General features: G+C 38.7%; 1 protein-coding gene across 1 annotated transcript in view; it reads left to right on the forward strand.

Moving 5' to 3' along the window:
• The window catches only part of LOC138052279 (peptidyl-prolyl cis-trans isomerase H-like), a 13,194-nt gene extending 2,944 nt beyond the window's left edge, over window positions 1-10,250 (forward strand). Inside the window, exons 3-10 of the mRNA XM_068898684.1 lie at window positions 1,130-1,153; window positions 2,582-2,626; window positions 5,694-5,736; window positions 6,709-6,804; window positions 7,157-7,189; window positions 7,922-7,976; window positions 9,518-9,558; window positions 9,860-10,250. Coding sequence (XP_068754785.1) covers window positions 1,130-1,153; window positions 2,582-2,626; window positions 5,694-5,736; window positions 6,709-6,804; window positions 7,157-7,189; window positions 7,922-7,976; window positions 9,518-9,558; window positions 9,860-9,928 — 406 coding nt within the window. The 3' untranslated portion in view covers window positions 9,929-10,250. The remainder of the gene's footprint in view (window positions 1-1,129; window positions 1,154-2,581; window positions 2,627-5,693; window positions 5,737-6,708; window positions 6,805-7,156; window positions 7,190-7,921; window positions 7,977-9,517; window positions 9,559-9,859) is intronic.
• The last annotated feature ends 5,198 nt before the right edge of the window (window positions 10,251-15,448 follow it).

Here is a 15,448-nt window from a genome sequence, read left to right on the forward strand (position 1 = left end):
TGTTGGTTTTTGAGGAGAGGGGAAAACCAGAGTACCCGGAGAAAAACCTCTTGGAGCAGAGTAGAGTAACAATTTAAAGTCAACACACATTATGTCATTGAATCCGGGAATCTACTTGGGAATATTTACATGATTGTACATGAGACCAGGAGGAACTCACACTGGCAAGACTTCATATCAGCCATCATACACTCAGTGATTCATTTTGAAAATTGTGTTAATGGGTACAGTGTACCCCTCAGACAGAAATCAATGGGTCACAACTCAAATGCAATGGGTCAAAATTGTAACCAAGACAAGTTGTAGTTTTATTTTTTCAATCATATAATTGATGTTTTTTAAACCACAGACATCTGAATTTTAATCAATAAATACCTTTTTAATTACGGTATGCGTAATCGGGATGCGCTCGACGGAAACCAATGGGTATTTAATGAATGTAATGCGTAAATTACGCAAAACGCAGGGCAAAATGAATCACTGACATGTACATTTCTTTTTATGCATGTAAATAAGACTAGCATGACATGAACTCAGGCCTGTCTGACTTCGTTTCAGTTGCTGGACTGAGACAAGAAATTCTTGCACCGGTCTGAGTTCGTACTTTTCTCATGTAAATGATAACAAAGCTTGTATGCTTTTGGGTCAGCCAAATATTTACTACACAAAAGATATATTCATTTCATCTCGAAACCAGGAACCAAGCATTTCGTGCAGATTTCATGTAAACAACTGCAAAGATTTCATACCGGTCTGAGTTTGTCCTGGTCTCAATTGTAAATATACCTGTCCACCTTACTGCAAGTTACAGTAGTTCTTTCATGCTTACAGGTAATTTTTCAGCTTACAATATGTATCCCCAGCAATGTTGCACTACGCACTTTTCAAGTAATCTACAGGAAACAATCTAACTAGAGTAGGATTGATTTAGATGCTATAAAGTGCTATTAAGTCACTTATTAAAATTACAGATCGGTTCACCATTGAAGGGACTATTGGCCAGGAGTGGACTGTGGGACAAGTAAATGGCATTATTTCTTAAATGCTGGAATGTCTAATGTGGTAGTCTTGTAAAAATTAAAATAAAGACAGTATAAAACTGAATAATAGCATTGTCTTTCTGTTATAGACAACTGTGCACTGGTGAATACAGGTGAGAGGTTTCACAGCAACTGTATTTTAGCAATAATGACAACTTGAAGTCATTCTTTTTCATTTTAGGTTTTGCATATAAGGGGTTCCCCATTGCTTTAAGTAAGAGTGTTATTAATAGTCTCAGGCTGTAGACATACATGGTCGGAGTAAAGATCTTTTAGTGGCCCTCATGGGAGGCGCGGTGGCCTCATGGTTAGTGCCCTCGACTCCGGATCGAGTGGTCCAGGTTAGGGTCCTGGCCGGGGACATTGTGTTGTGTTCTTGGGCAAGACACTTACTCTTACCATGCCTCTTTCCACCCAGGTGTATAAAATTGGGTACCGGGAATCTAATGCTGGGGTAACCCTACGATGGACTGGCATCCTATCCGGGGGAGTAGAAATACTCCTAGTCGCTTCATGCTACAGAAACCGGAGATAAGCGCTGGCCTGATGGGCCTTCTAGGCTCGTAGCAGACTTTACCATGGACGAGTGAAAGGAAAGGAAAGGAAAGGAACTTTATTTAAGGGTCGAGTTGTTCTAGTGCTGGAAAACTAATTGGGGTACTGTATATATGCAAACTGAAATCAACAATTAACCCAAATCAAATCAAATGTTGGTTTTTGAGGAGAGAAGAAAACTGGAGTACCAGTACATGTACCTGGAGAAAAACGTCTCAGTGCAGAGTAGAGAACCAACAAACTCAACCCACATAATTATGACACCATATCGGGGTATCAAGGCTTGAAATCAAGGCTTAAAATGGGTCACTAAGTACTGTTTAGTTAACATAGTTTTGAAATCCAAAGAAAAATAAAAAGTTATAGCAGCACTTAAAAGTCGTTTTTCTTTTTTTATTTGGCGTTTTTCTGTGCCTTTCGTGGTTGATTTACATACATGTACATCAAGGACTTCTGAACACCTCCTGAATATTAAACATACACTGTACAGTTTGATACCAGAGCATTATGTATTTTAAGCTTATATTTCAAGTATTTTTGAATGTTTTTTGGGCCCTAACTGTATTTTGCCTTTTTCTATGTAGTAAGGGGGGAAAGAGAAGGAAAAAAGTGGGAGTGGCTCTTATGAGCAAAAAGCAAGTCAGGCCAAAAGTCAACCTATAGTTCATGTGGAATATATGTTACGTTATTTATTTACATAGTACCATGTACATCCTTCTACAGTATGTTCACCTTTGATACAGCTTTTAAACTAGAAAAAAAAGGTTACAGGGTACATTTTTGCTAAATTTAAAGTTCATTTTGATTTTTTTTTAAAGTGGCTACTTGAGAAAGGCCTCAAACTATAGATGCCAAATCAGTCAGAAATTTAATAATAATTATAATTCAAAGTGCATTGTACACATTTGTACTAGCATTTACTAATGGCATTTCCATGTTCTTTACTGTTTACAACTGGCTTTAATTAATCTCTATTTACCATACAGAAAGGATGGGATTCCTCAAGGATATAAGGGAGCATCTTTCCACAGGTTTGTCACTGTCTGCACATTTTATATTGACCAGTTAAATTGATTTTGTTTACGAATTAATGTAACAGAGGGTAGTAAATAGAAAAAAGGGAAAGTCTCGTTTCACTCGTGAAAATAGGTGGTCATGTTTTGTGGACGTTTTATTTAAAATCAAACCATCCATTCTACAATAATGTTGATGTTGATACCATTTCTTCAGGGGTGTCAGAGAATCAGTTACTCACCATGCCAGCGCCTCCAAAATCCATTGACAATTAAGTCTCTGGTGATACTAAAAACGTTTAGTGTTGCATGGCTCTAGATGTCTTTCCGAAACACGAGTGTCTTAAATTAATTTAAAAAGTCATAGATGCTTAGATTTCTGTCAATCAGAATTTGTGCAGGGGTAATCACGCTGTACATAGTTATCAAGGTCTGCACCAATGTAAGTAAGGGGATGACTGTTCAGCTGTGTCAGCTAACACTCTTTTCAAGGCGTTTATAAAATCCACCCAACCATGGGGTCTCTTTCCTTGATGAACTTCCACTGAATCTTCCTTTCACACAAATGAATGAATGCAACTTGAGTTTGGTCAGAAGCTAGTATTCTCCAACATTGCTGTAGCTCTTTGGTAGCAGCTTTGAATGTTTTTGCATTATCAGACCAAATACATGTAATGCTACACATCCCTCTTCTTGTAAAAAATTAATGCAATCATGCGTCGCTAAGCAAGGAGAAATCAGTCCACAGTCATGTTGCACACCAACTCTACATGTACCGCACGGGTTAATGCACAAGTACGTGTAAATAAACAGATGTAGACTTTGTCACCACTGTCTTTTACAGTTAAATACAAAGGACCAGCAAAATCCAGACCTTCATGTACATTGGCGAACGATGGCAGAGGCTAGATTCTGTCTTCGGGAAGAGGTGCCATTCACTGTCCAAATAGCTTTGTTCGGTAATTGGGCGATAAATTACTGGTATGCACTCCCCAGCTGTCTGATCTCGACTTACTACAGTTCACATAAACTATGAAGACAAAACTGTCTGCTCTCGTATTCCACTTTAAACCCAAAGCTTTGACGTAATTGGACAGACTTCTGGTAGATCACTCTCTAGCTCAATCAGATCGTGACTGATGCTCCTTTTCAGGTATCGCCTGCATAAGTTCAGGTGAATTGCTAGACCATTCTCGTCAATTTGAAAGCTACTTGCCGCATAAGCTCAGCCATACTTTACTGTAATTTCAATGTTTCATACACTCGATCTCTCCCTGAAGCAAAGTCATCAAGTTTACATAAGTGTTCCTCAAGATTTCGTGATGCTTCATCTTCTTTATATCAGCAATGATACCCACATTATTTTTTGGAAGCGTAGGAGTATACCAACCAAATCTGGCTGCAACGCAGGGCCTGGCTAGCTGTAAGCAGCTATTAAGAGACACATCACAGTACTATTCCTCGCAGATTCATCAAACACAACCCTCGTCTTAGTTGTCTGCTGGACTGTCTTCCCTTATGACTGTGTGATGTGGAATATAGAGCACAGGGCACCCATCTGGTGGTTGTAATTTTATCGCGAGGTACTTCCTCTTCAACGCTGTCCACGAGGTACTTATTGATTGTCTCTTGATAGGACCTGGCTTTGACTGGTTCTTGAAGCAGCTTCTTTAAATTTTACGAACTATTTTCTGCTTGCTTGTAGTTATCTTTCAAGACTACTTGCTACTTTTTTATTTTTATTTTTATTTAAACAATAAAATTATTTGAACACAAAGTTTGCCTTAAGAATTACATACATTAGACTCATCGAGGGGGCTTACATGCATTTTTTTTTGTAGGGAGAAATAATACTTGCTGTTAACATAAACATTTACATGTAAACAAGATGCTGGCTGGTTAAGCATAGCAGGGCTGGAAATTAATTTTTCTTGCTCAGGATCCAGCTAGCGACTAATGGGAAAAATTTGGTCGCCAGATCATAAATTTTGGTCTCCAACTTATTTAATATACTGAAATATACTTACGTAAGAACATGATTTTAAATGTTACTTTGCATGCAAGGAAAGTCATAATTATTAAACAGCAAGATAAAAACAGCACTAGAAAGAGCTCTAAAGCCATTGTTGTTCTCGACTTTTGTCTTTAGTTTCATGGTGGTGTTCTTTACGGTTATTTGAAATAAAGCGAAGCACAGAACATTTTAAGTCCGGGTTTTCCATAGCAAGGCAAACATAGGTCCTTTATCCTTGCTTTTCACCTCTTCAAAACGTAGTTCTTTATTCTCCTACAGTTTGCGTGGATAGCATCTTTAAGTTACCTTTATCGCGAGTAAACCATAGGTAGCCCAGGCTCGATATACATGTATGAGCACCTCTTTATAGTTATGATGACCTTTGCATTGTTACATGACTCGAACGATTAGCATATTTATAAGGATTTGTATGGGGAAAATAAGTCCCTCCTGTGTGGTCTTTGAGCCAATTTATGGCCATTCCTGTTAGTTTTAGAGGAACCGGTTTGCTCCCTCTATATATACTTCCCAAGGTTGGGTACTCTCACGAAGCAGTCGATCGGATCCGCCGAAGGAAAACGGCCGTAAAAAAATCAATACCCTCTTACTCCGCTGGAGAGAATTTATGGCCGTTTTCCGACTCTATGCACAAAGACAGTACTTAGCAGGGGAGAGACAACTTTTCCATTTTCTGACATCGAAAAAAAATTAAATGGAGAAATTCTACTCATATTGTCATATGTGACAAGAGAGGGTGAAAGATTATCAGTCAAAGGGAATTGTGAAAGAGATTACTGTGCGTGTAATTTCTGAATCAGTTTTAGTTGTTGATTAAAATTGTTGGTTATAGTTTGCAAGACTTGTTTGTTTACTGCTGTCAGCTCAGAGGTATTTGATCACAGTGACTGTAAACTGTAAGCTTATAAATACACTAATGATGATTAATTTTGTACTTTATGCAGAATTAGCATTATTATTTCCATATACACTATTGGCATTGCTTCCTGGGGTTAGAAACAGGAGCTCTGCTTTTAGGCTTGGCTAAATCTATATCTTATCTATATTTTCCAGAGTTATCAAAGATTTTATGATTCAAGGAGGTGATTTTGTCAATGTGAGTATTTTATTCGCAAAGCACAGTCATCATCTGTGATGTACAGCCATGTATCATGATTGGAGAATACATGTAATATTCGTGGTGAAAGACAGTACTAAAAAGTCTTATAAAAAGCTATTTACGAGAGTATAAATTTAATTGTATCTATAAGGTTCTATAGAAGTCCTATAGTTTTGAGTAAAGTACTGGTCTGGCAAATTGTTAGCCAGAGCAATTTAAAATCTGAGGGTACCACTTTGGAGAGAATAGGTTAGAGTTTCCATGCAGCCTGAAGGCTTTTTAATAGTTTTAATTGCTACTAGGGGTTGCACAGCCCTTAAAACAAGTCATTCGTGCATTGCACTTTCTTCTGTTAAATAATTCAAATTATTTAAAATTCTGACAAGAGCCACACTCTTTGAGCCTTATTCAGTTTTCGTAAGGAAAAATTGATCCAAGGAAAGTTGTGATTTGATGACGCGTGACGATTGATCATGCACAAAAATTAAAATAAAAAGGGTTGACAGGTCGAAACTGGACAGACTCATCCATTAATTTTATTTGGATGAATGGCAAATCAAAGAATGCCAAAAAGGCTGACAGAGTCTTCCTTCCTCTCTCCGACTTACATTGGCGACCGAACTCAATCGGACACACATATGGGCTTTTCTACGACACCTCTTCTTGTTATGCCTCTGCCGGCATGTATCTAGGAAGGTTGAAGGAGACTTTGCTCGTAGGGTAGTGCTGCATGAGCATTTAAAGAGAATCAAATGATAGTTTTACAAAGAACTAATATAAAAATTACTTTTGGGCTTGAAAATGTTTAAGGCATTAATTTTTGGTAGTGAGCATCAGATCGTAACTGCTGTGAAACAGATTCAGTTGTCGCTTTTGATTGATTTTGTTATGATAATCATAAAATGGGAAAGTTGTTATAAATTAATTTTTATATTATTTTTTACTCTATATATTATTTTCCTTTCTCAGGGTGATGGTACAGGTGTCGCCAGTATCTATGGAGACGTTGCTTTTGCTGATGAAAACTTTAAAATGAAGCATGATACATCTGGTCTTCTTTCTATGGTTAGAAAATAATGCTCTCTCTGTTTTTGTTTTTGTTTTTGTTTTTACTGTATATCATAACTTGTGTATTATTATCCTTAATGTATATTTTTTTTCTAGGAGTAGAGTTTAGGAGACTCTTTATGACATTAGTTTTTTGTATTTCCTCAACAAGAGTTGTTGAAGTTACGTTCTATATTGTAATGCTCAACTACAGTACCGCTCAAAAGTACCGGTAAGTTACCACCCTCACACATGTATTTCAGAAAGTAAAAGTGAACAATTGGACATGTACGTGTACTGTATCTTAGACATTCGATCTCTCAAGGAAAGTGTAACGTTAATCATAACGATTGTTTTGAACTTCCTACAGGCAAATAGTGGCCCAAACTCCAATGGATGCCAAGTAAGTTAGTGTCCTGTTTTTATAATCATGTTAATAATTATCATGATGACAATAACTTTATAATGAACAGGAATAGTCAACTTGGCCAAGATCAAGGAATCTTGACCTGTACAGGTGTATTTCCGATTTTTTTCCGTTAGTTTGCTCTTTTCATAATTCCTTGATTCTCACAAACTGCACATTAATGTTCCGAAAATTGTCACATATGTTGATTACATGTAAACATCTCTTTTTGCAGTATCAAGATTAAGTAGATCATCGAAAGGGAAGCCTGAAAAATTCAGACTTTCCTTTTATTACTGCTTAATGAGTAACATTTATAATTGCAATGATCACAGCATCTGCATCTTAACGTGATTCTCTCCACAGTTCAAATTAATTCGTGGCTTTCATGCAATCCATGTATACCGCTCATCATATCGTTGACGTTATACTTTCATTCTTGAATTTATGAGTTATACTGTGAGGGTTCTTTTTATCAACCATTACGCTCTCATCCTTTGCCATTCATGATGTCTGTTTGTTCTTCCTTTGTTTTTTGTTTTTCCTGTTTCTTTAAACTTAAAAAGTGTTTTTTCGTTCCCCTGTGACAATTTACTTACAAGATTTTTACCCTTTCAATTATCACATGTATATTGACACCCAATTCAGTGTCATCAGTGTAGACAGTTATTCTCTATCACGTTTTAGCGGAGTTAGGTAATATCACCACCGTTTTCTTGATTTTTTTAGTTTTTCGTAACATGTGCAAAATGTGACTTTTTAGATGGAAAACATGTAGTGTTTGGTAAGTGATTAAACTTGTCAGTTTGTAGATTTTTCGTCAGTTAAAAGTTCCACTTGATTCTTTTTTGTCTTTTGGTAGATAAGCGTAGTTTGAAAATTCCTTAGATTCTGAAGGCAATTTTGTGCCGTGTAAATGCCAAAAAATAAGACTCTTCTGGATTAAGGTCTCGGTATAGGTAAATTTGGACGTCTCGCTCAAATTTTTTGTTTTTGCAAATCTTGAATCGGTGGGCTGTGAGCTATTGGGTTAATCTCCCGAAAAAAACGATTCTGAAAAATTAATTTTAAAACCGCTAATATCACTTTTCTTTGTTTCCCGCCAAAATCTGTGCGCGAAAAATGATTGACGTATTATGTCAATCACACGTGAAAGGATATGGTGTCAAATGACAACAGCCTTCGCGCACCATCTGCTAAGTTTGCACGTGCCCGAACGTTGATTGGCTCAGCATTATTGGCGTTCAAGTAGGGGCCGGAGTTGTTCAGCAGACCGTGAACTGCACACGAAACTTCAAGCTCAATTTCCAAGGGTTTATTTTAACGCCAAAATTACAACTTCTCGGACGTCCTGTCCCAATGGGTTTTAAGATATCGCTTCCAAATTTTCAGTTATGATAGATGATTGTACTACCCCAAATACGGTGTAAGGAATTTACTTCGTTTGTCTTCTGAGATTGATTGTATGGCACTTTTCCTGCCCAAATTAAGTATGAGATGAGAGTTTTGACTTTGGTGCGTGATATTTCCTTTATTTCTTAACATATCAAAAATTCCTCACATGGTATCGGAGTGCATTCATCTGTGACTAAGATACAACAAAGTGCAGTTATTTTCGTAATAAAGTGAAGGGGTAGGAGCTTCTACAGCAGACTCGGTGGTTCTGAGTTTGAGGCCTCAAAACTAAAAGGCAATATTAAATATCAAAACAACTAAAACTTTATTCAATTAATTCAATCTACTAGCTTTAACATGATTTATAGGTTGACCCTATTCAAAAAATAGCGAAGCGACAATTTCTTTTTTCCGCGAACACCTCATTTTCCTTTAACTTTCGCTTGCATATCAATCCAGTTACGCAGATTGCAAAAGCTGAGTCATTTGAAGTATGCCATTAATATGTATACTTTAAAGCTTCTGCAGTCTGTATGATAGCTGGATTGAAACACAAGCAAGAGTATCCAGAAGAGTCAGATTTTTTGGCTGTGCAGCTGCGGGAAGAGTTGTTTTGAGATCCAGTGATTCTTATCCTCAGAGTGGCCTGATCCTTGTTTACAGCCAGATCGAGGCTTAGCTCAAAACCATTTATTTTTTTTTTACTTGTGGCTTTTGCTGCTTCCTCCGTGTCACTTTGCTTCTCACATGGCTACAATGTAACTTGCTTGCTATGTGCTTTAATCCTGCTTGCCAAGGAGGCTGTTAAGATCTTGCACGTTTTAATAAGTGGCTACTCACCCGTGCAAAGACATGCCATGAGCTCATACTGTGCTCCCTCTGATTAGTCCTGTATTATTAAGGTGTGTTTTGCTTTGTTATTTGTTTCAGGGAAAGTTGTTGATGGGCTACTAGTTATGAGAAAAATTGAGGTGAGAATAAAAAATTAATGTAGCTTTTAACATGGCAACAGAACGTCAATGCATCCTTGGCATCTTGTACCGTAAGTGCAAGCCGGACAATGTGTATTCTTCACCTTTTTTATTGACCTTTTTGTTTCTGAATGTGATAAAACTAGCCAGTATGCAGGTCTGCTTTGTTTGTGCATTTTGACCACTTTTCAGTCATGCGATAAAGTGAAGAGAAAAAGAAATCACAAATTGCAATGCTTGCAGTCTGCCCTGATGAAAACTTAGCAACTCAGTACAAACTTTTTTTTCCTATCCTGTTTAGAATGTTCCTGTTGGACCAAACAATCGACCTACTCTACCAGTTGTAATATCACAGTGCGGAGAGATGTGAAATAGATGGTATTCCTTTTATGGCTATTCTCACAAAAGTGCACACAAATATCGTTGTTGCAATGTGGTCGAAAGGAGTATTAGAAAAGTGCAACGTAACAAATAGATTCCTGTTTCCGCGTATCTGTTCAGTGATACAAGTCAAAATGTGGTAACAACAAAAAACTGGCACACGAGGCTATACCTTAGTGTGTCACCGATGTTCTTACCACATTCTAATGCCTTCTATTATCTACTACTGAAGTCGGACTGCAACATGGAATTTGTTTTATATGCAGGTGTACAGTGTAGGAAAGAATTAAAAGTTTTTGTTGATGACATCAGCCATGCGTCTGTCCTCTAATAGGTCATGGGCGAGAAACAATCAAAATGTGTTCATTATTGAGCTTATTGTATACACATATAACAGGAAAGAAATTCCATGAGTTTATTGTTCTGATGATTAGCTCTTTGTGAGACTGAGATGTCAGACTCCAAACCTGATGAATTGTTCTAGTTTTGGTAAACGTTTAGGGACGGGTATAACTCAAAATCAAATTCGTACAGTACAAGTTCCGTTAAAGACTGTTATTTATTATTCCACTATTACGCCATTTTACCATATTTGGTCAAGAGAACGCGCAAAATATGAGACGGTAATACACTGTAGTGTCCCGGTTTGACCGGTTTAGAACAGAGCAAATACGGACGGAACGGCAGTTTTTCAATGAAAGAAATTGTTTTCAACACGATACAAAGCCTGAGAATTTAGATTGTCATCGCTTATCTCTCGTCATTTCGTTTATACAATCAAATAAAGAACATTTGACTGGCTTTCTGTGCTGTTTACATCGTTCGCAAGCGCCCTGAAGGACAGGTGCATTTTTTTTTTAAACACTCTTACCAGATAAAATTGAATCAAAGTAACACCTTTTTGTAGTGGAATAATAAATATCTTATTCGATGGTTTAACATATAATACTCGCGGACATTTTGCTCATTGCTGGTATTTTTCCTCGCCCCTGCGGGGCTCGGAAAAATACTACGCAACTCGCAAAATATCCGCGCGTATTATATGTTAAACCATCGAATAAGATGTATTTATTTTACTTCCCATTTGCTTTTACTGGTTGCTGATGTTGCGCTAATGCCGCTATTCCTTAGGGGAGGACTGAAAATAACAACCCCACCCTGGCTGGTAACAAAGCAGGAAGTCTGTCAATCGTGACTTTCTGCCCAGTCTTGAAACAGGAATGGTTGGCAACCAATTTTAGAAAACCACGTTGATTTGTTGGAGGCTTCTGGACACTATCCCGATGGCGCTTTTCAACAATCCAATTAATAAGAAGTTGATGTATTTTGCCCAAAAGGCACCGGCCATTCTTCTTCTGAACGTAATCTGAAGACAAGTTAAATTAATTTATGTGAAGCAGGCTGAATGTGCGAAAGAAGAACACAGAAATCGCTTGCAAAGAATCGCTAATAAAATAAAATGGAATCACGATGTGTCTGAAGTATTCTTTTCTTGAAATTATGCAAAAGCTTTAAAGCAATGTTTAGGAAGAGGTAAGTTTGTCATAAGAAAGTTTGGTTGAATATTCATGATTATCAAAGTCTATGCAAAGAATTTTAAAAGTGCGGAACCAAAACAACGTCGTTAACCGAAAAAAGAAAATGACATATTCGACATCATACCTGATGTAACCAAGGTAAGCTGGCGGTCATGCTCCTGATTTAACTGAATCAAACTTCACAAGATACTTTAGGTAACGAAAGTGAACTAACGGTACCGAAGGAGTTGTCCCCTTACTTAATTTCAAAGATGTTGTGCGAGTTGGCTCCTAGTAAGATCATAGCCTACCAGTGAGAACTTGCGCAAACCCAAGCTTTTCAGCAGAAATTTAAATGCGTGTATAAGATGTATGTGTAACTTTATTTATGAAGATTCTACATGTTCTGCATGTTAAAAACTCTTTACAATGCCGTGTGGGAATCCGATGTGTCCGTTAGCTTGATAGTTCGCTTAAATTGTTTAACAGAGCCGACATTTTTTAAACGCTGGAGCAAGTTGTTCCATAACGTGGCCCAGCAGACTCTAAGAAAAGCTTCTTTTTAAATAATAAGAATATACCATGACTTATCTATCCAACACGTGCTCCGATAGTATCTGGTCAATGATGGGCTCAAAAAAATATGTAATCAAATTATCGAGCTAACGCCGGTACTATTAGCATATAATTTGCATATCCTCGTCCCTACGCTACTTGTATCCATTTAAGCCAGAGTGGAGCTAGACTTGAGAATTTGAGCGTGCGCTTTGAAACATAGGGTTTCAGCAGGTGATAGTTGTATGATGGCTTATGATAAATGAACCTTTGTCACCCGGCGGCCATGCATGCTGGTCAAAGACAATACAGTTCGTACCCCGAGCCTCTAGTTGATGTGTTTGGAAGCGATTCCAGGGGCTAAGCTCCCGTCGTAGTGGACTATACTTCAGTGTCTTCTCCTCCTCCTTCTTAGGCCTTCTTTCAATCCAAGGACAGCTCATCTCGAGCACGATGACTTGCCGTTTCTTCCGATCGATGATCAGTGCGTCTATCCTGTTCGTCCTGAAGTCTTCTTCCGATCTATCATCCTTGCGTCTATCCTGTTCGCCCTCAACTCTTCTTCCTATCGATGATCCTTGCGTCTATCCTGTTCGCCCTCAACTCTATGCGTTGGTCAAGATCTCCATCCACTAAGCCACCTAAAGCATTTCTCCTTACTCAGTGTATCATCCATCTGCCCACTGGTATGTCCCAGAATACCTGGGCATCGTCCGACTCGTACACGGGCTAAATGCCAAGGTGGTACACTGTCTATAAGATCTAGCCCATGGGTGATCTCAAAAAATAGGATCTTCAGAGCCCTATAACGGCGGGATAGGTACTGATTCTGCGCCAATGCTGAGCACCCGGATAAAATATTAGGAACGTTTTCTGTTGCTTTCAACGCGCATAACCTACACATGACACCACTGGAAGAGGTTGTTTGCGCCTTCTGGGCTGTAGAGAGCCGTGCCGGTAACAGTTGCTCATACAGTTCAGACATACTAGCTATAGTATGTGTTGGCCAAGATCTCCATCCACTAAGCCACCTATAACATTCCTCCTTACTCAGTGTCTCATCCATCTGCCTCACACTAGTAAACTTTCCCTGCCATTGCTGATTTTGAACTTCACTCTCGCGTCTATCCTCCACACTTAACCTCAACTCTGTCTTGATCTGCTTCCTTCTATTATGGTTCCGGTGTTGGTCCTGCAAGACGGGTTAGGGTGTTTTAGCTGCATTTGTAATCCGAACTCTTCACTATGCTTCGCTGCTTCCTTAACAAGTAAGCTGTGTCCTAGATCTATAGCTCTCTCTCCTTAAACTCTCGCACCATCTCCAAAACAAGGTCTTCGTTCTTGTAACGTTCACCGCTGCCTTCATTTTCGTCGCCTGGTACTCCATTTCAACCGATCTCAGTCCTCTTCCTCCTTTGCATCGCGGTAAGTACAGAGAGTTGTAAAACCACACCGGTGTTTCCCACAATTCTCGACCACAATCTTTCTCACTTTCGTTTCCGCTTTTCTTAGCTCCGTCAATGGCCAGTGTTGGAGCCCACATCAAATACCCTAACTCGGATAGAGCAAACCGGTTGGATGCAAGTACTCGGTTGTAGTCGGATAACGGGCTGGACCAGATGACTGACATCCTACGCAGATATTCTTTAGACGCACACTCTAAAGCCAACCGCTCCTCGTATACTGCTTTCCATCTTCCAGGGTGGGTATCCTAACGAACGCATCAGGCCTCTCTCCTGCCACATCATGTACCTGCACTCCTCTCCTTACATGGACACCCGAACATTTCAAAGGGTTCCATGCACAAGCTGGAGACCTACGTCGACAGCTGATCTTGTTACTCATGCACAGTTAGCGCATGAGGTATAAAATGCCCACCGTTTCTTGGTTTCCGTGTCACATTAGTGCATGGGAATTTATGCTTGCATACATTTACATACATGACTGTAACTTTATGTGGGGCGGGGGTAGGGGATTATTCAAAACAATTATTACCTGCTGAAAAATGTATTGTTGAGTCACAAAAACTTAATAGAAAGACTTGAAAAGAAGTATTAGAGTCTTAAAATGTACGTATGCTTGGAATATCAGTCCATTTTGCATGACAAAATAAATAGTGCGTGTTTGAATAAATCAACTATCCCTCTCATGTTTCAAACCCCTTAAGTAGACTTGCCACAATTCCACCTCATGAGAATCCCGGGAGAAAATGTTTTGGCGAGCGAAGCGTGATTTTTCAGACGCGAATCTACACGAGACGAAGGACTTTTGAAAAGTATCATTTTCTCTTGGATGTGCATGGCCCGAGGAGGGGGGAATAAATCTTTTTCGATTGTTTAGCCAAAGGCAAGTTGTTGACATTAAAGACAAAATTATATATATTTGTCCTAATTTGTTTTACAAATAAACATTTTGCACGAGAGCGGGGATCGACATAAAGGTCATTCAAACTGATCTCCATCAACATTCCGGTCATCTCAGCTCCTAGTGATCTTTGAGAACCTTACAGCAGCTTTGAGCGAAACTGAGAATACCTGAGAAAAACTGATCCGACTTTTAGCAATCTGGACTGTTCTTAGAACTACTGTTATTGTCAGTATGGGCATGCGACGAAGTCAAAAGGGGGAATTTTTTCAACAATACAGACTAGTCGTTGATATGCATTCTGTTTATTTGCTGGCAAAGGAATTTCAGAAGGATGCTTCAAGGGGAAATTCTGGTTTTCTGTCTTAGAGGCCATTTATTTGCCAGTATTGAAAAGTTTGGTTCCCATTTATGGAATGTAACAAATTAATCATCTGCGGCTTTACAAAGATCTATTTGTATCGCTTTTACATTCCTGAGTTAATTCGACTCGCAAATGACGTACAAACAACCCAGGTCCAGGAATTGTTGATCCAACTAAATGATTAATATATAAGTAGCCTAAAAGTGTCCAACTGACATGGCCTTGTTTCCTATTCGCTGATCAAGGTTTCTGGCTATTCATCAACAACCACAACGTCCCCTTGGTCCTTGTTCGCAATCTCTGTTGCAAATGATGCTAGAAGCCTTGGCTTGAAAATAAGATAGCGATTCGTGAATAGGGACTATAAGATATATGACGCGATCGTCAACGAGAATTGCACAAAGCAACAATATCATTGGTTAAAAGAGGAAAAATAATCGTTCTGCACGTGCGGCACGCATTTGAGTACGACGTGAAATCACCAAATTTGAGGTTTTGACGAAAACGCGAGCGTACAAATGTTAATCTTTCATTCTCTATTTTTACTCTACAACCGCTCGTACCAATTTATTTTGGGATACTTATTTCACATCCTAAGACGTGAACGATAATTATGGAATAATCGCGAAAGAGTTACGATATTGCAAAGTTCTATTTCGAGGTGACTTTAAGTCGACGTGGCCGTCATAGATCTTAAAGTCCCTATTGG

Source organism: Montipora capricornis, chromosome 6 (assembly GCF_036669925.1).
Source record: "Montipora capricornis isolate CH-2021 chromosome 6, ASM3666992v2, whole genome shotgun sequence".
NCBI lineage: Eukaryota > Metazoa > Cnidaria > Anthozoa > Scleractinia > Acroporidae > Montipora > Montipora capricornis.